Genomic DNA, 20,405 nt, shown 5'->3' with positions numbered 1-20,405 from the left:
TGTGTAAAGTGATCAAGTACTGTTGTACTATTTGATTTTTTCCTGTCCTTATTTTCTATTAAAACTTTTGAAAATAGCCTTTTCTAAAAGATTAAGTATTTATTTAGGAAACATTGTGTCATTCTTTATTAAAGACCATGCAATTCTTTAGGAAATAAAAAATCCCGGCGCCAAGCTGGACGTCCAGATGGCAAGGCATCTCGAAGGCAGAAGAAAACCGCGTCTTCTCAGGTTCCATCAACCTCCAGCACCAACGCCGAGAGCATATCGCCAAACAGCGCCGACACTCCGCCTAACATGGGTGTCCTGATGCACCACGGGATGGGTCACATCGGTGAAAATAGCTTGTCTCCCGGGAACACGTCGCTTTCATCTCCGGCGACGACTTACAGTGCTGACTCGTCCCTGTCGCCGCCATCTTCCATGGGACCGGCTTCGAACGGATCATACCACCCAATGCAACAGCAACAGATGTATAATCAACAAGGACTTATGCAAGGGCCGTACGGGTAAGCGGACATGAATGCTGGTTTTACACTTACTAACGCAAAAAAACGTACAGTTGTCGTTGTCGACATTTTATAAATATATTAGATATAATGACTAATGAGACAGTGCATTCGTTTGAAGTCAATCAAGCTGTTGATCGTTTGTTTCCAATATTGATGTCATCCATCATATATTTGCGTTCTTTCTGCTGCACACAGCTTTGTCTTTGCCGAACACGGTACAAGTAACAGATACGAGCATGCTTCAATATATGCAGCCAAGACCTCAGCCCTTGCATTATTCACAAGAAGAAGGCTTCCCTCGATCTGTTTGTCTGATTTGAAAAAGTATAATCTTTACACCAACACGTGAGCTTGGGTGAAGGCATCTGTTCCGGTTTAAGTTCTTTTCTTTCCTGCTTTTTTTATTTGCTTTTCTTTTGGGGACGTTGTTTTTATGATGTTTCAAGTTGGTTGAAAATATAGAGTTAAAATTAATTTGCGTTTAGTCCCGTCATGATGAAATTGTGATGGTTCAAGTCTGGACCAACTCTAAATACTGTAAATTCATTTTGGTGAGTTTGTGCCTTTTTATGATCATTTGTGCCTAAATTTCTAAAGTCTTTTCTTTTTTCCAGAAACATGCAAAATAGTGGCATGGCGTATCGTGGCACTCCGCCTCGCCTGTCACATCTCCCGCCGCAGGGTGGCGCACAACACATGTTTTCCAACCGCTCTGTCGGCCAGCACCCGAACTCCCACACCGCACTGGGATTATCGTTGGGCCAAATGCAGCCTGGACAGGTAGAAAGTTTTTCTAAGATGGCAACTTGCTGCTATTTGAGTAGGAGGAATGTACACACGGATTAGTTAATGCTGTGCCTCATACCCAGTCAGCAAATCAGTTCTTTTTTAAATTAATTCGACGTTTTTTGACGTTAGACCAATTTTAGAAGTCATTTTTTGGCTGGATGCCCTGCATTTTGTGTAAAGAAATGATCTAACGCAGCGATTTATTTTCAGATGCAGCAGGAGTGGAATCATAGGAACGAGATGGCAATGCAGCAGAACCAGCAAATGTACAACACTTCTATGCAGCAGGCCATGCATCACCCCTCGCAGTTTGCCGCCTATAAAGCGCTGGGTGTTCCCCCAGAGCAACAGCAAAACGGAATTCCAGACAGGGCTCCCAATAATCAAAGAAGGTGTGCACTGCAGTGATAACTTGCTGCTAATATCATGTCTATTGACATTGAACAAATCATACGTTCAGATTTCTTGGAATTTCTCGAACTTGATCATTTCTAACCTCGATGACCAGACACGCATGTTTGGCTCAAAACGTAATTTTTTTGAAACCAAGAGTTAATAATTCCTCCATCCACCTGTTCGCAACTGCATCGTATTTTTAAATTCTAAACTATTCCATTTTAAGGTATGCCGAAGCCATAACTTCGTTCGCCACGAAAGTTGGCAACCAACACCCTGGTAACCTGTCGCATCAACACTCACACAATGGGATGAACCATAACGGGACCCCACACAACTATGTGCACCCCAAACCTGCTTCCCGGGTCCCCTCACATCAGGCCCCCATGAACACAGCCCAATCTCCCCACGATCAGGTGAGAAAAACGTTCTCCAATTTGTTTAATATCGTTTTGATCTGTGTTTTCTCCAGGATTATTATTAAAACTTACGTTCTTTTTAGATGATCTATCCGACTCCTCCATCGCAAACGATGTCTCCAGGATCCGACAATCTTTCTCCTCCCGGACCTCCTCCTGCCAATCTCAAGCAAATGGTGAGTTTCTTCTCAAAGCTTCGATTAGTAATTGTAAGGACGAGGAAAATGAAGCCATCTTTTAAAAATTGCTTTAATAAAGGACTTTCGTTTACCAATTATTATCGTTGAATAATGAGGTTTCAACGTTATATCAAAAGAATCGTAGAAAAGAACAAAAGAGAAGTAATACGGGTGTTACCAATGCTCATTATAAAATCAAATTTACTTAAATTTCCTTTTGTTACTAATGTTACAAATTGTTACTAAGGTTTTGCCGCCTTTTCCGGTTCATTAACGTGCTGGTAGGTCTACATCGATTTTTGTAGTTAGTATCTTTTTCGTCCCGGACGCGTTAATGACAAAAAATAAAATTATTGATTGATTTAATCCTATTGGAGTAACTTTGTTGACACATTATCGTGTATTCAGCATGAGGCATACGAGACCCCAAGTCCAGACTCAAGTGACCACTGGTCCAGTTACTCTCCGAGTAATTCCGACTCATCCGAGGGAATACGGAGCCCCACCGGCCATCACCTACAAGTCGGGGGGCCTCATCATCCCCACCAGCAGAATTTACAAGTTTATCCCCACCAGAGTTCAGCTTCTGCCATCGCTGGAAAAATGCAAGTCGCTTGATCTGAATCAAGAAAAAACTGAATGTTTCTCACTGCTCAAGCAAAGCAAGACTAAGAGGGTCATGAGTTTCTGTGCTAATGGCGTTTATTTAACGTCAAAATGACATGCTTTCTTGACCAGCAACTTGTAACACGTTTGTTACGAAATCAACGCTTGCCACGAACTTTATCGGTGTCCGTCATTTTGAAAAGGACATCGAGTTTTTCTGCCCGGTTTCTGCCTCTTCATTCCACTTGGTTTGCCGCGTGTGCCTTTTCCTTAGCCTCATTCTCTAAGTTGTTATTTACCAAAAGAACGTTAACGGTTTTACTCGTTTTTCGTAAAGATCTTAGATTTTTGTTGTTGAAGCATAACATCGTTAGTTATCGGTAGTAAAGAATCATTTTTTATCAATTAAATATCCCTTTTTAAAATAACAGGATCAAATTTTTAGTTTTTTGTAAAACCCCATTGTGAAAGCGCGGGCCAAAGTGTTTTTTCTGATCATTTTTGTATTTTTAATATGTAATTGATGTTTTATTTTCGTTCACGTTTTGTCTGTAAATGAATGTGCATTTCCCGGTGCTATTTAAGTCAGTTTTATTGCATTTGTTGTAAAGTGCGTCTCTGTTGAGGTACAAGCCAAAATCTTGGGCTGCACAACAAACGACTGGCTCAGGCATCAAAACATTTCATGTTTCTTCCACGCAATTTGACGTCACAAAGTATGGTAACTCTCGTAGTGACCAATATCACTAGCAAATGTTTTACTCCGTTACAACTTCAACGTCGCTACAAGTTAGTTCTGAGATATTTGCATTCTTCTAATAACTAGGCTGGTTGTAAAACTCGAAGGTAGCCAAGGGTCTGCAGAATTTAAAGCTTAGTGACCTTGTTCTTCCATCGGAAGCATTCATTTAACTTTTTGATGTTGCTGAACACAATGCGTTATCATTACACAATGTAAATCTGTAGCTTGTATTTTCAACGGTAACTCAACCTAACCGAAAAGTAATCAGCCTTTTTACTATCGTTTCTTCCTTGCCAACAATTTAAAGTTAAATTTACTTCCTACCCTTTTCCTGATCATTAAGGCCATTTGTCAATGTACCGTAGTCTGTTTGGAACCTTTTTTTGAGTGTTCGGTTAAAAACCAAAAAAAGTACAAAGTTTGTGGGAGATCATCGAATTTTAAACTGAAAACAGAGCCACCCGTTGCCGGATGTGTCAAGACTACATAGACGTTGTTTAAATATATTGACTAATTTTATGCTAGTTAGCTTTCTTCAATTGCTATCATGAGTTATTTTTGTGTCGCTTATTTTGTCATTTTCATCAATTTAACGTCAGTTTAGGTAAAAGCAGAACGAACTAGTCTTTTTATTATCGCAACAACGTTGTCAGACATCAAATGTATGTAAAAAATGATGTGTGCGATTGTTGAATGTCTTTCCTCCAGTATTTCACGTTTTGTACAAATCTTTCACGAAGCTTTCTGGTAATGATCGATGGGGGTAAATCTGTTGCTGTTCCAACATAACAGCAAGACTCCTCGCCATCTGATCACCCTCTTTCTACGAAGCAACGCCACCATTTTGAAGCTTACTTGTATCTATTACCTACCATAAGACATCGTGTATTATTGTACAAGCAACTCTTTGCAAAGCAATAAAATAACGCCAGAAATGTTTGCAGTGAGACAAGTCTCCGATATCGTGAGCAGATTATGTTTTACTTGAGCAACAGGATGGCGGGACGTCTAGACTTGTGACAGAGCAAAAGCTGGGGCTTTGTCTCCGACAACTGGTGATCAGCATCTACAACCAGTAGAGGATGCAAAACGAAATTTATTGCTTAGACTGACACAGGAATATCAAAGCACGTTCAGCGTCGATTGCCACCACAGAGCGGTGGGTGAATGGTGCAGTTGAAAGTACCAAGTACAATTTTTTACCACGCACCGCAGTCGCACTAGAAATCCAGAAAATGTAAATTTCAAGAATTGGAGACTGGATTTACTGGGTCATTGCAAAAGCCATGATATATCGCCTTCGTTCGCCTTCATGGATTCGGTTGAAAAGACCGATTCCCTCTCGCCTTTTGCATTGCGACATGATAAATGTTACAACAACTGCGTTTCATGCAAACTACGGCCACCAAGGCAGTTTTAAAAATGGGTGACTTTGTATGTGGTAACATCATTTCTAGACAAAAAGCGACGCAGTAGGCGCGGCATTGTAGCAAGTACTGTATTAAAAGAAAAAAGTGCCACCTTCGTCCATGACATTTTGATCAGTGCAAATAGCATTCACATTTCATAGCAATACGCATTGGTGTTAAGCAACTCAGACCAATGGCCCTGAGAATTCTAGACTTCTGATATCAAATACAATGGCAGCACAATTCAACGATGTCACATACAACGATGCAGAATTAACTCACAATAACATTATTCATGGTACAAAAAATACTTGAGAAAGTCGATTAATATTGCCTATATACAAAAACAAACGACTTCAGATACATATCCCATGTCGGCTAAACGTAAAAAAATACAAAAATACGGACACTTCGAAGTCATTGCTCGGTTACAATCGTTAACAGTACAGTAAAAGATGTTAGGACAACCACCGTCAATCATAAGAAAATCAACATTTTCAAATCGAGGCACCACAATTTTCCACAGGGCTGTGAAGTCGGAGTCGTTAAAAAAAGGCCGACTCCAATTTGAACGATAAACATTAAATTTTTGCTCGCATTTTTTTTTAAATATTGCTTCTTTTCTCTGTAATGCGCTCTAAAACTTTATCAGAAAATAGACGTGTTTCTTGTTCGTTTGTTTGAAAGTGGCCATTTTAGTTTCGATTGCAACGCAAGTGAAATCAAATTTTAAAAAAATCAAAAAAATCTGGCAACCCTCAGAAATCCGGCAACACTGAAGTCGGAGTCGGCCAGTTATAAATCGAGGAGTAGGAATTGCATATTTTTCGCCCGATTCTACAATCTACAGCCCTGATTTTGCACATCACCAGACAACAAATCAGGCGTTTTGTACAATGATTCAATCGTTGCGATATAAAATAATCGTAGTGTGCATGCGATAGGTGTCTGGTGGTTAAAGATTTGACTTTAGGTGGTGTGCAACTATTAAAACGAAAAGAAATAACGAATAATTTTAGAGCTCGAAAAAGATTTACGAACAATGGTCTTGGTTGTTTAACTGGGATAGAGTTGAAAAAAAAATGTTCAAGTCTCTCAACAAAAAGAAACGAAAGTACAGAAGCATCAACATAGGAAACGTCACCAAAGCAAGTTGAAACCAATGATTTCATATGAAGGAAGGCACGTATGATCGAAGCGCGTTTTTATGAAAAGTCGTCTGGTAAAGTTTCCTCTAGCGACCTTTAAGTTTAAACCATGTCTTCGATTTTGGTTTATGTGCACTCGAGTAGCACTTAGTATTGGAATGACAAGGGCAGTTTCCGGAGCAGAAACCAGACACCAAAGCCTGTCCAGGAAATTATCAGGCTTATACGGAAATTGTTCTGTCTTGATTAGCCGAGTCGTTGTACTCGCCCAATTCCACATCTTGGTGTGTGTTGGGCTGATGAGAGACAGAGTGTTGCCGACTGAAAATCGAAAAAAAAGTTAATTATATAATCAGAAGGGCAATGGGACCTTAAAAATATATTTCAAATTCAAAGTATTACGTGCACTGGCGATTCAAGAAATCGCAGGTTCAAAGCTCGGTTTGGGTTTACCACTTCAAAGGTCATTTTCTCAGCAAGATAAATATAAAAAAGTTTCGAAAGGGATTTTCGTATGACAATCATCACCCTATTTTTATAAGCTAGACCTGGTGATATCAAACTAACCCTAACGCAGTGGTCTGGCGTAGATAACTTTGCGTGACAATGTAGCTTCAGACAGATGTTCAAGGAACAAATAGTTATCAGTGACGGACGGTAAGGCTTAATAAAAGCAGGCTTCGAAATTCACGGCGGTCATGTCCGCCGTCACAGCATGTGATGTCCGCGGGAAGTACCATCTAGATCGGTCATATTTGTCCGCCGAGAAATAACATAGGAACTAGCGATACAAATCGTCATTGCATAGCACGAACGTCGAACAATTGTTGCGACTTGCGAGAATATAATTTCTCGCGCATTCTAGCGCGCATCTAGAAAATTAAAATACTGTACGATATCCTCAGCTTCCATTCAAGCAGGAAAACTTTCGATTTTTACGTTGCTTCAACGATTGATGACATCGAATCAGCGTAACAAAGGTGAATTCTTCGCTAAGAATCGATAGGAGTACGGTACGATTTTTCTACAGCAATCACGCGCAACTTAGTTCAAGTCTTACGTCACAATGTCTGGCTTTGATCTCCGAGTAATATTGATAAGCCAAGGTTGGTTACAAAATTAGATTATACGAGTAGGCTATTACAGCAAGATGCAGCAAAATTTGTTAAGTTTTGGTATTACGTATAGTAAGTAAAAAAAAGGTCCAGGGAAAATTCACTTTCGCTCACATGACACGCAAAAATAAACTTAAAGAAAAAAATCCTAGTGAAACTTTGCACAGCAGAAAATAGTAGCGTTAGTGTAGAAGTTTTCCGACTCGTGTCCAGAGCATTGTGACGCAAGAAGCTACACAACCTCGTTCGGTAGAAGTTCATCAGATATGCGGCATATTAAGCAGCTACACGGCGCTTTGACTCTTCAAACGCACGTCGTTGGTCTTTTCAAATGGCGAAGATTTATCAAGATAAACTGATTAAGCATGACGATCGACGCTAAAACTCGTGTGTCTGCCGTGAGACTTAATTTGTCCGCCGAGATAGCTGCTCAGACCGGACACGTTTGTCCGCCGTCAACAAAAACGAATTTCGAGGCCTGTAAAAGCATTCAGTTAATACAGCAGGAGATATTAAGACTTTACTCACGAGTAAGCCAAAGTGACCAATAACAAAATATTCAGAAATGGCGGAACTATTGACTAAATCAAAGTTTGAAGTGCCACATCCATATAAAGAACAATCCAGACTGCAAAATTTCTCATTTTGACAGTGTATGTTCTGCGTCTGCAGACGTTGAACCAATGTAAAATGACGAACTTTGCTGTCTGGGAATGTTCCCAACTCCACAATGAAAAAGTACTAAACGGGAACTAACAGCAATCTATTCATTTCACAACACAACTCACCTGGAATCAATTTCATCTATGGCGTCACCGCTTTCGTGTTCGTTTCTCTTCATTTTTTCTCTTTTTCCTGTTTCTTTATTATCTGAAGCACGCTCGTCGGGTCGGGCACGATTGGTTTGCTTCAGAGAGTTGCGGGGTTTTGGGGTGGGTCTACAAGGAAATGCGATTTTCACCGCGAAAACCGAACTACACTGTTTGCACTAACGTGATATGGAACAGCGTTATCAACATTTTTATTGAAAACGCCGGTCAGTCTAATCCAGGGTTACTCAACTAATCTTAACAAAGGTCCAGTTTGACAAGTTGAATATTTTTATCGGTCCGGTGAATAAGTTATTACACACGCAACCACGAAAGTTAAACTATCTGTAGTTCTGTACCAAACCACTTTTTTAGGTAAAATGTAACTCGAATTGGATTTCTGAGAAAGTGTTGTGGAGTCTGGGAGTCGAAGCCCCCCAGCAATTAGGATAATCACAGTAAAAATTGCTTCCTCCCAGTAGAAATCTGTTTAAAGAAGCCCTGAAACGCCATGAAGCAAAGACAACTTTTACGTGAATATAACGTTAAATACACAGCAAACTGACGTACCGTTTCGCAGATCCTACATCGTTTCTCTTTTCACTATTTTCATAAGGATTGCCTCCTCCTCTACTAGAGCCTGCGATTGAAGAGCTGGCCTCAGAACCCCCATTCCTACGCCTCACGGACTGTTTGGCCTCATGGAGAATGTCATCCGTCGATCGCACCAGCTCCCGGAACGTTGGTCTGTGTCCGGGATCATCTTTCCAGCATTTTTTCATCAGTTTATAACTGAAGAAAAAGGTGATGAAAGTTAAAACAGATTTGTTTGCAATGCTATAGATGGTGTGGAACTGTGGAATAAAAGTTGATCATGAAACAAATTTCAGGCCCTAGACTGGATGTAATTAAAAAAAAGCGAAATCAGTTTTAAACGGGTTAGACTTTTACCTGACGAGATGAAACCATAGTTCACGTTTATTTGGTTGACGTTTCGTCAGTTGTATTGAGTGATTTCCTCAATAAAACATCTTTCCTGCCTACGCAATTCCATTAACCAAACCGTGGTACAAAATCAAGTGGAAAATAATAAGAGCACTCCTTGGGCTATGTCTAAGCAGTCTTATAAAGATCAAAGAATTTGGATGATAGCACAAGAGAGTGTCCACTGTTCAGCAGTCTTGGCCATTTGACGCAGTTCAAATGTTGGATTCCGCAATTCAACTTCATTTGCCTCTAAGTGCTCTAGATGAAAAACGAAATTGCAGCGAGAAAAATTACACGACTTTAAAGAAATGGCAATTACACACTCTTCCGAGAAATCAATCTCGGCGCAATAAAGAGATTATCTAAAATCAAACTTGTCGGTTTGGCCTGAAGGTGACAAAGCGGAGCGTTAGGGCAGCAAGTTGATACAAAGACAAATTGCAGACTTTTGAAAGAACTTCTAATTCACGGTCTGATGAATCCACGAAACGATTTAAATTGGTCACTAAGGTGAATTCCAACCAATGCGTCAAAATTACATAGTATTAACATTGCTTCAACGCCTGCAAACCTTAACAAACCAATCTCGAAAGGTATAGACACTGGGCTACAGTGGATAGCTGAGATAATGTTTCATCATATGATGTCCCCTCAAAGTCACGAAGCGTATAAATAACGTCACACAACAACTACGCAACTGAAATAAAAACTTTACAAAGAGAAAATGATTATGTTGTAAATACTAGCTCTATCTAATCACGACATGTTCATACAAGTGTTGGTAGTTATTCAAGGCTTAGTTTGAGGTATTTTCCGATAAAACGAGAAAAAAGCACCTAGCCAGTGGTCATCTTAGATGTATAACCAGACAGCAAAATCTGTCATTTTTGCATTGATACAACGTCTGCGGGCGTTGAATCAATGTAAAAATGACGATTTTGCTGTCTGGAGTGTGTATAACGTCATCTTAACCACGGGCTGGTTGTATGAGGCAGATAACCTTTAATTGGTTGAAGAATGTCTAATCCACAAACTAAGTCATTTGGGTTGACGCTTAGTTGTGGAGAATGCAATGTGTGGACGTTGATTCAACGTCTGGGAACGTCATCGGATTATTAATTTTCAAGCTTGAGTATCTCTGGACAGCAAAATTCATGTCTGCAGACGTTGTATCAATGTAAAAATGACGGATTTTGCTGTCTAAGTAAATTTAACAACACCAAGATTATTCACGAATATTTAATGAAAACATTTCGAAAAGGTTTTCTGAACTGTATGTGTAATTGTGTATGGTTATTAAAATTTAACCTTAACTAAAATAACTTTGTATTTATGGACCTATCTATCCAGGCTTACGTCAGGTGGTAGAAAGGTTTAGATTAAGTAGATGGAAAGGCAATGTCCACCATCAGACATGCCTTTAAGTGTCCTGCTAAATCCCTGGTTGTGTTACATCAACAGACGCCAAGGTAAAAAATGATTACTTAAACCTACAGTTTATAAGGACAGCATTCTGGTCTGTCCATCCTGTTTCCATCAGTGATGTACTCCAAGATAGCGACCGCCTGTACTGTAGGATATGGAATGGCTCCTCGAGTCATGATCTCCCAACAGAGAATACCATACGACCACTGAAAGTAATTGGACGAATTAGTTTACAGCATCCTGGTTTGTTTATTGTGGTGTAGTAACATAATTGGTGGCTAGTCATAGCTTAAAATCAGAAAGACCATGCATTCAAAGGTTATTGCTGGTTGAGAAGAACATTGAAAAACATGGACGAGTTTAAACTTTATGACATTCTAAATGCAGGCCAAATGTCAAATAATCTTTTTGTGTAGATATAAATCATATCGACCTATACTGTATTATGCAAGTCTTGCCAACGTGCGGCCGGTATAGTATGATAATGGCTGGAGGCCGATGTAATTTTGATTTCGAACTCTAGTGTAGGTTGAACGCACTTAAAACCTCTTTGAAGTTATAGTTATTTTTCATTTATTTATATCAGACAAGAATGTCCAAAAAATGGAAAAGCGAATTGCCATATTGTGATTACTGAATCTCAAATCAATGCAAATGACTTTATTGATATAAATCTATTTACTGTGCATCTCATACATCAACAAATGCGTTTCCAAAGTTTTTGTCAAATTTCATGTCTCTATATGTAAACATTAAATTAAGAAGTTAGTAAAAAAGGAAACTATTTCACCATTTTCACACACATTTTTTTGTCAAATTTCATGTCTCTATGTAAACATTAAATTAAGAAGTTAGTAAAAAAGGAAACTATTTCACAATTTTCACACTGTTGCGTTTCACATTTCCGACCATATACCGTTATATGACCCCGAATTCTACCTAACCATTTTCTTAATATCACAAAAACTCTTTGGCCAGAAAAGTGGATAAACGGTGAGGTGGAATTTGTCCAGTCACTATCAAGCGTCCACTCAACGTCGTTAGACGTATAGACAACATAAAAAAGTAGACGCGTTGCAACAGGCTCAAGAGAAAAATCACCTGCTTTAAGTAATTACACGGTGACTCAGAAAGAAGGCAGCCCACGCTTGCTTCAATATTCTTTTACATACAAAAAGAAAATGAACAAGGACTCTGTTCATTGAACTGTTCTACTTGACAAGCACGCTTCGACGTTAATTCAACTCGCACAAACGTTAATTCAATGTTGCTTTCACATCACATTCGACGGAAAGGCTATTCCGGTAAACTGACTACAAATGGAGTAATGCAAACTGTTTTTTTTTCGATTCCAGATACACGCTTGGTGGTTAAAGTTTTGAAATAAATAGACAGGGAGAAAAGGAAGCCAACCTTCATGCACATTATTGACTGTCTTGCCAATGCAGCTACGAGGCAGAAACTTTCACTACTCATGCATGCAGTTTGCTGAAAGTAAACAAATGGATGAACAACAACTTTTTTCACCACAGCCTAGAGCGGGCAGCAGAGAAATTTCAACCTTCTAGAAATATCAAAATAAAAAAAAAAATATGATACCGACATTTAAAAAAACAGACAAGACTATGAATTTTCGTTTTTGTTAGCTGCAATATCTTTAAGACGGTTGCGTCTAACTGCAGCTGAAAATATTGCTCTGCCTGAGAGTACAGATGACCATATAGATCTCAAGTGGCGTTTTTACATTGATTGCTGCATTACTGCAAAAAAAGGCTGATTTTGTTAGCAGAAACATGCATGTTGGTTCACTTACAGCATCAGTTTTTTCATCGTAACGTCCATACTTGATGCTTTCCGGGGGCATCCATTTCAAAGGTAGCTGTGTCTTGACGCTGCTGCGATAATAATCTCTGTCGTACAAGTCACGAGACAGTCCAAAATCAGCAACTTTAACGCGCCAGTTCTCGTCAACCCTAAGTAAAAACCGTGTTGAATTCATTCATTCATAAATTACCATTGTTGATGATACCATTGCGCACTGTTGATGATGCTTTTAAAGTCGTTATTGTCATAGGGATGGACCAAGGGGGCAGTTGGTAAGGATGTGTTTCACTGTCTGAATTTCAAGTCCACATTGTATCAAACATGGGCAATATGTGTCATACGGCACCGAAGAATGGCAAATGTTTAGCAAACTTGGCTTAAGTTTGACTTGAAGAATGTGTTTTCATGTGAATTCGGTGTTTTAAAACATTTAGACCAAGATGAACTTTCCAAAACTTACATGCAGTTTCTCGCGGCCAAATCTCGGTGTACAAAGTTCTTTTCGGCGAGATATTCCATTCCCAGGGCGATTTGTTTGCAAAATTTGACCAAATGCAGAACAGTCAAAACCTGTAAAAACCATCATTTGATGAAGACACAAGCAAAACAGAGTGTGAATTTCAAGGAAAAAAAACTAGCGATTGGAAGCACCCTGTGAAAAACATCATGAAGTTACAAAAGTCATTTGACTGATACAAGTGTTGAGACAGAATATATCCGTTTGTGAGTGTTGTTTTGAAGAAGCTGTTTGGGTATGTGAAGCTTTTGGAGTGTAAACAATTTAACAGGTAAAACTACCTTTGTTGAAAACGATAAGGAGAAACATGTACCGATATAATTATGTTTCTCGACCTGAAAGTGATATCGGCAAAAGAGGAAATATTGATATCAGCATATCTTTTGTAGTCGATCGCAGAATACCCAACCCTTGTTTCAAGCAAAACAACAGGGAAAAAATATTTCCTTTTGCTACAAATTGGTATTGCATGTAAGACGACTTGCCCCAAATTCTTGGCAATGAAACTCGAAAATCTTCACAAAAAAGAGTTAAACAATGATTCAACCGTTATTGAGAAGTACTGTAAACATGTGAAGTGTAAGAATTATATCAACAAAACCTAATTTCAGTCGTATCAGTGGAGTAGCTGGGCTAAACAACGCGCAAACACAAACTCACTGCCCCATATAGCAGCAAGCTTTTCAAGGCAGTTTAAATATTAGCATAGTCATTCTGGACTGTTTGAGTATTGTACGTAGGCGTGCCTGAAGTAAACGTTCTACAATCAATACTAAAAAACAACGTTTAGAAGTAGCGATAAGACATCCACTAGTTTATTAAAAGCTGCTGAATAAAGTTCTATCCTCTAGTTAAAAATAAATAAGAAATTGAAAAGATTTTTAACACAAAAATTTTACCTTATATTTATGCCTTGAAACTACCCTGCCAACCATGTCTTTTCTATATTGATTTAATGTCTTCTGACGTTGAATCAATGTAAAAGGACTGATTTGCTGGCTGGGTAGATCAAAGTTTGTGTGATGCATGATTTTAGCCACAAACGTACATTATTTCCATCTCTTAAAAACGTTCTAAGGTCTCCGTTCTTCATAAAAGGTAAGATGATGAGAGGAGACGTTTGGCAATGCTCCACCTCTCCATCTACACAAACTCCGATCAACGAGAGCACATTTTTGTGATCTAATCCCCGCATCATTACTCCTTCCCGGAGGAACTTTTCAACATCTTCTTTTTCACTCACATCTTAAAAAAAGATAAAAGTTGATCATCGGCTTATTACAAGAAATATGTTCAATTACATTCATGAGCAGACGGTGCATAAACAAAAACAACGAATATCTTGATGTTAGCGGAATGGCCCGTTTCGGCGAGTCCGATTCGGCGAGTCCGATTCGACTAGTCCGATTCGGCGAGTTCCCTATTCGGCGAGAGCCCTTTTCGGCGAGTGCCCTATTCGGCGAGTTTTTGAAATTTTTAAAAGGAAATTATCGGGTACCGTAGCCTAATTGCAATTGCCGTTTTTACATCGCTAAACGTTGAAATCGTGCAGAAAAGAATAAAAATAAAATGTTTGAACTATTAAATTAAAATTTGTCATGTCAGTTCAGTTATTTTTATTTTTGACCATCATATCAAAAACAATACACTTCAACATAGCAAAGGTAGAAGCGACAAAACGCGAACGTTAAAACGTGCTTGAATTCGTCATGTCAGTTCAGTTATTTTGATTTTTGACCATCATATCAAAAACAATACACGTCAACATAGCAGAGGTAGAAGCGACAAAACGCGAACGTTAAAACGTGCTTGAATTCGTCATGTCAGTTTAGTTGTTTTTATTTCTGATCATGATATCAAAAACAATTCACGTCAACATAGCAAAGGTGTAGAAAAAGGTAGAAGCGACAAAACGCGAATGTTAAAACGTGCTTGTGACCGAAGTAAGTTATTGAGTTAAAAGAAATTTGGCAAGGTTGCATCACCTTCAGAAAAATTTAAGATATGAAGGAAAAATAAAACAAAGAAAATGTTACAAAAAAAATAATGTTTATGTCTATAAGTTAGTACTTTTGAATAGTTAAAATCATAGGCGCCTAACTATTTTTTTGGCCGTGGGGGCGAAAGCGTGTTTCATCAGCAGCAACGTAAATTCAGCGAAATGTCACGCAGATGGATGACGTAATTATGTCGTCACACTAGGATTGCTTTTATTGCCACACTCGGAGTTATCGCTACGTTCGACCTACCGTTAATTATTATAAACAAAGCTCGACCAAAACACATGCTATGCGTCTGCGTTGGCTAGCGGTTGATGGACTGCGACTCTTTAAGCTAAGCGCAACATAAAGTTTAGCAACGAACTAGATTTATTAGCATGAAACAAGAGACGAAAAGGTTTACTAAAAGGTATACTGTGAATGGAATGAAAATACTAACTTGATCATATGCTTGAAAATATACCTGTTGAAAGCAAAATCATTCATGTTTACATCAATTCAACAGCACGTCACCTTTAATAAATTTAAAAGTTGCTGACATCCGTAAACAGCCCTTGAAAAATAGTTACAGAGAGACGTTTGATTAAGATTTCGACTTGACATTGCTCCCTTTTCACTACAATATCGCAACTTATGGCTGACCAGCTTTCAAGTTCCAATTCGCTGTAATACGCTTGTTTTCGTGTTGCAGATCAAACAAAAGATGCGCATATTCCCCGCCTTTGATCGGGTTTCTATGGCAACGGACGTGTGTGCGCCATGCAGTTTGCGCGAGTCCGTTGTTGTGTTGATTATGCCGCTTGTGCGACTGTGGGCAGTGCGGTTTGTACCAGCACTTGTTACGTTGGTTAGTGGTAACCTCGGGCCGAGACTTCAAGTTCATTTTCACAGCAACCGATTCACTGCCGCGACAATTCTCTGCAGAGGTTTCGACTTTCGAAAGCGACAGGAGGCTGTTTGCAAGCGCATTAAGTTAAACGCACGCTGCGTCAACGTAGCAAATTATGTTGTTTTTGGGTGCATTCAACATCTGATGACATTGAATCGACGCAAAATGGTAGATTTTTGCTATGTCACAGGCAGCAAAATCAGTCATTTTTACATTGAATCAACGTCTGCAGACGTTAAATCAACGTAAAACTGACAGATTTTTTGTCTGGGGTGGGATTGTAGCATCGCTACTCGTTCTAGTGATTATTTACTGCGAAGCTGTTGCGGTTTGCATTTAAAAATGTTTTCCTGCTGCCGATCGCTAGTTCAACTATTGTTTTATGTATCAATGCCGCATAAAAAGTTGCTCCCACGCGGAAATATGCGTGGGGGCCTGGCCCCCACGGCTTAGGCGTCTATGGTTAAAATGATTAGTTTGGATCAACAAATGTGTGACCTACACTCCTACAGCTTAGATTGAAAGAAAATTATCGGGTAGGCTACCGTAGCCTAGTTATCCCGACCAGCAAAATTTTGTTCCAAGAACACAGTTCATTTTTACATTGTAGTAACAGAATGAAAAGGCTAACCAAATGTGTGGCCTATCGTTTTAACGTCGCTAAACGTTGAAATCGTGTAGAAAAGGGTGCTTTTGCTGACTAGGATACGTTGAAACTGAGAAACATTTACAGAAGCCCTACGATACGTTGCATTTTTAAGATAATGTATTCAGACGTTGAATCAATGTACAAATGAAATGTTATGCTAAATGGGTTCTTGGAACAAATCGTAGGGTTTCTGTGAATGTTTCTCAGTTTCAAAGTATCCTAGTCAGCAAAAGCTCCCTTTTCTACACGATTTCAACGTTTAGCGACGTTGACACGATAGGCCACACATTCGTTTAGCCTTTTCATTCTGTTACTACAATGTAAAAATGAACTGTGTTCTTGGAACAAATTTTTGCTGGTCGGGATAACTAGGCTACGGTACCCGATAATTTCCTTTCAATCCAAGCTGTAGGCCACACATTTGTCGGTCCAAACTAATCATTTTAACTTCTCAAAAGTACTAACTTATAGACATAAACATGATCTTTTTTTTTTGTAACATTTTCTTTGTTTTATTTTTCCTTCATATCTTAAATTTTTCTGAAAGTGTTGCGACTGTGCCAAATTTCTTTCAACTCAATAACTTACTTCGGTCACAAGCACGTTTTAACGTTCGCGTTTTGTCGCTTCTACCTTTTTCTACACCTTTGCTATGTTGACGTGTATTGTTTTTGATATCATGATCAGAAATAAAAACAACTAAACTGACATGACGAATTCAAGCACGTTTTAACGTTCGCGTTTTGTCGCTTCTACCTTTGCTATGTTGACGTGTATTGTTTTTCATATGATGGTCAGAAATAAAAACAACTGAACTGACATGACGAATTTTAATTTAATAGTTCAAACATTTTATTTTTATTCCTTTCTGCACGATTTCAACGTTTAGCGATGTTAAAACGATGTAAAAACGGCAGTTATAATTAGGCTATGGTACCCGATAATTTCCTTTTAAAAATTTCAAAAACTCGCCGAATAGGGCACTCGCCGAAAAGGGCTCTCGCCGAATAGGGAACTCGCCGAATCGGACTAGTCGAATCGGACTCGCCGAATCGGACTCGCCGAATAGTAGCAGACCCTGATGTTAGACACTGTTTGGATTCAATGGACAGATATGATATCAAAACTTGACTGAAAGCAGTCTGTGACGTTAAAATCTGGTTTAATAACAATGAGAAAACTAAATCAATGAAACATCAACTATTTTTTTCAAAATTTATTTCATGATAACATGCATGAACATTTTAATTAAAAGACATAGCCTACTAGGCCAAACAGTTACCATTTTTATACAGTTTCAACAATAAACAAACGACTCGTTTGGCTGGTTTGGTATCTGTACTTTAAACTTACTTTTTAAACTCTTAACAGCGACATCAACAACAGAACTATCTCTCATTTTCAATTTGCCTTCCCAAACGTCGCCAAAGTTTCCGCTGGTAATGACTTTTCCTAGTTGCAGTCGTTCACGTTCAATGTAACATTTGCTCAACCCCAAAGCCAGGTCGTTATCAAAGTTATCGATGAGTGGTGATTCATAATGGTTACCAGCTGGTGATCCTAAAATTGACTTGATTAAATTATATTCTGGAGCAAACAAAATGAATATATACCGGTAAACCAATTGCAATGAAAAAGGTCAACTTGAACCAAGTTTGCAAAAAAAAACAATAGCACTTAAAAAACTAACACTGCACACTATTATGGAGCTGTTTAATGTAAACCCTTAAATGTACAGAATAATCAGAATATACACAACCAACACCAATTAAAAAGTGAGAATTTTATAAGCTCTGTAGAAAATTTATTAATGTTAGAAACTTGAACAATTAGTTTGAGTTTGTGCTGGCAAAAGTTCAACCAACAAATCAAAAAGCTGTTGAGCATTATATTAAAAAAGCAATTATGATACCATTTCTATTTGTGTTGAGTGCAATCATAGGATAGGACGTGTAAGGCCGGGAGCTTTCCCTCATCTTCATCTCCTTTTTCATCTTTCTTCTTTTCCACACAATATATATCACGATAAGAATTATTATGAAAGCAATGATTCCAAACACAATTCCAATAATTAGTCCGACAGGATTGTCCATGCTCGCATTGTCAGTTTGTCCAGTGTAATGATCCCAGAATTTTTTCTGCAAAACATGAGAAAACTCTGTTTTAGAATGATGTTCTTTCCATTGATGTGTGTTTGTAAATAGACTCACAAATACAGTGCATGAAAATTCTTAATTACGGTATACGTTTATATTCATATTCAAGAAAAATGGAATTATTTGTAGCCTATTGTAGAAAAAATGCGCCTATTTGTGTTGGCATTTGTATACTCTCTTACTGCATTGAGCCCAACACACATTGACTACCCTGGCAGCACAATCGGTTGAATTCGGCACCCCACATTTTGAAGAAAGAAATGACATGATCAAGATTAATGTTTCTACTATTGGGGTGATAATAAGGTGTGAGCTCTGGGACGGTCGGACATGATTGATTTTTGTGAAAAGGATCAACTGAAACCTGTTCTAAGGGAAGTGAAAGTGACTAATGAGTTATGGAAAAATGCACCAATGGAATAACCGAATAACCCCCAATGTTAAATGGGCTCCACTTAAGCTATAGTACCGTTACTGTCAATGTTTCGGTCAACATGAGTCTGCGTTTTCTACCTTCAAAGACATTACATCAAAGCATCCATCCGTTCTAATCGTGGTAACATGCATAACAACCAATGTCTTGTAAATTTCTTTAATTTTCTTGTTTGTGTGGAACATTTACAATAAATCTAGCTGGGCAAAGGTATGTGTGTGAGTGAGGAACAGATGGGGTGATATTCACAGAATGGTTAGTTTCTAAGAATCCGATTCAGAGACAGTCTGTTTTGGAGAAAAACAATTTGGTGATTTCTTGAACATACACTACACTACTACAGTGATGGCTTCTGTTTATTTAGAGAATTTGTAACAATCATTTGGGTAGGTTAATGTTTCAGTGAAGTAGATGTAAATTAGCTGATATCTTGCAGGTATAGACCTAGGCTATAGCGATATTTTTGCTGAGACTTTATTTGATTAACCTCTATTTCAGCTAATTCCTTTGAATAAACAGATTCAATTGTGAGATTGTAAAAATCTCCGAAAAAGGCTGTTTCTGAATTGGGATTTCTCAAAATTGGCTTCTCCAAATAGTAGCAGACCGTAATATTCAATATTCATGTGTGCTAATGTGTATGATGCAGCTTTTTACCACTGGACAGTAAAATGAGGCTCTTGGGCTCTGGCTGGTTGGCCACCTTGAGGCCATGTTTATAATGCCCTCTGTCGTAGCCACTTTAAACAATACAAAAGGAAAATTTTACAGTCTACATCAAAAATATAACTTTGACTTTAAGTTCCATTTGTAATCTACATGCTCACCAAGCCATCAACATCTGTCTCAAACACTTCTCTTGCTTCTTCATAACTACAATCTTCTTGTAAGCATTCTCGATCCAAGTTGCCCTGTTGCATTTCCTCAAAGTGATGCCATGAGTTTTTCAAGAGCTTTCTTGTCAAAAAAGTATTCGCTTCTTCTTTTGATTCATTGAAATCATCCAGGTATGTCATTTTCCAATATTATTAAAAACTTGCCATGAAAAACTTTATAATTTAACCTTAGCTAGCTTATTAGACTAAAACAACAAAAAACAACATTTTTTGGTTAAATTGTACTTGAGTTTAAGTAAAATGTGGCTATATTTACAGCATTGTACATATAGTCACTAATCAGTCCATATAAAAAAAAAACTATAGGTCTTTTCCGGTGCCCATAGCTGCCGAGAAATCACTGCATGGTATCCAAAAGTACTGTGCCGATAGGCCACGTTTGTTTGCTGGTTTTTACAAACCAACATTCCTCCACGCACTTTCGTATTTCAAGCTTTTTTTTCTTCACTAGCATGAAACTTTTTTCTCTTCACTTTAATTTGCAACATGTTTTCACAAACAAGGC

General features: G+C 38.4%; 2 protein-coding genes across 2 annotated transcripts in view; one reads left to right on the top strand and one right to left on the bottom strand.

Moving 5' to 3' along the window:
- Positions 1 to 4,702, top strand: part of LOC145764561 (uncharacterized) — a 47,886-nt gene extending 43,184 nt beyond the window's left edge. The window contains exons 44-49 of the mRNA XM_082576186.1: positions 152 to 509; positions 1,127 to 1,292; positions 1,512 to 1,693; positions 1,924 to 2,113; positions 2,200 to 2,292; positions 2,704 to 4,702. Coding sequence (XP_082432312.1) covers positions 152 to 509; positions 1,127 to 1,292; positions 1,512 to 1,693; positions 1,924 to 2,113; positions 2,200 to 2,292; positions 2,704 to 2,913 — 1,199 coding nt within the window. The 3' untranslated portion in view covers positions 2,914 to 4,702. The remainder of the gene's footprint in view (positions 1 to 151; positions 510 to 1,126; positions 1,293 to 1,511; positions 1,694 to 1,923; positions 2,114 to 2,199; positions 2,293 to 2,703) is intronic.
- Positions 4,703 to 4,721: 19 nt separating this feature from the next.
- On the bottom strand, positions 4,722 to 19,927 carry LOC145764562 (hepatocyte growth factor receptor-like). Its single transcript, XM_082576187.1, has 10 exons — positions 19,832 to 19,927; positions 18,328 to 18,553; positions 17,769 to 17,975; positions 13,926 to 14,122; positions 12,821 to 12,930; positions 12,350 to 12,509; positions 10,606 to 10,742; positions 8,695 to 8,916; positions 8,104 to 8,253; positions 4,722 to 6,521 (listed from the first exon to the last, which is right to left on the bottom strand). The coding sequence occupies exons 1-10, from the start codon at positions 19,922 to 19,924 to the stop codon at positions 6,422 to 6,424; spliced, it is 1,602 nt and encodes a 533-aa protein (XP_082432313.1). The 5' UTR covers positions 19,925 to 19,927; the 3' UTR covers positions 4,722 to 6,421.
- Positions 19,928 to 20,405: the final 478 nt, after the last annotated feature.

This window comes from Aplidium turbinatum, chromosome 2 (genome assembly GCF_918807975.1).
Source record: "Aplidium turbinatum chromosome 2, kaAplTurb1.1, whole genome shotgun sequence".
Taxonomy (NCBI): Eukaryota; Metazoa; Chordata; class Ascidiacea; order Aplousobranchia; family Polyclinidae; genus Aplidium; species Aplidium turbinatum.
Note: the sequence above shows the minus strand (reverse complement) of the source record. Positions and strands in the feature narration are given on the sequence as shown.

Excerpts from the sequence above, each read along its gene's own strand:
- LOC145764562 (XM_082576187.1), bottom strand. The coding sequence starts at position 19,924 with ATGCAACAGGGCAACTTGGATCGAGAATGCTTACAAGAAGATTGTAGT. Across the intron at positions 14,123-17,768 it reads CGCTGTTAAGAGTTTAAAAA|ATGTGAGTGAAAAAGAAGAT; the intron begins GTAAGTTTAAAG and ends TCTTTTTTTAAG. Across the intron at positions 6,522-8,103 it reads ATAGATGAAATTGATTCCAG|TCGGCAACACTCTGTCTCTC; the intron begins GTGAGTTGTGTT and ends TTCGATTTTCAG.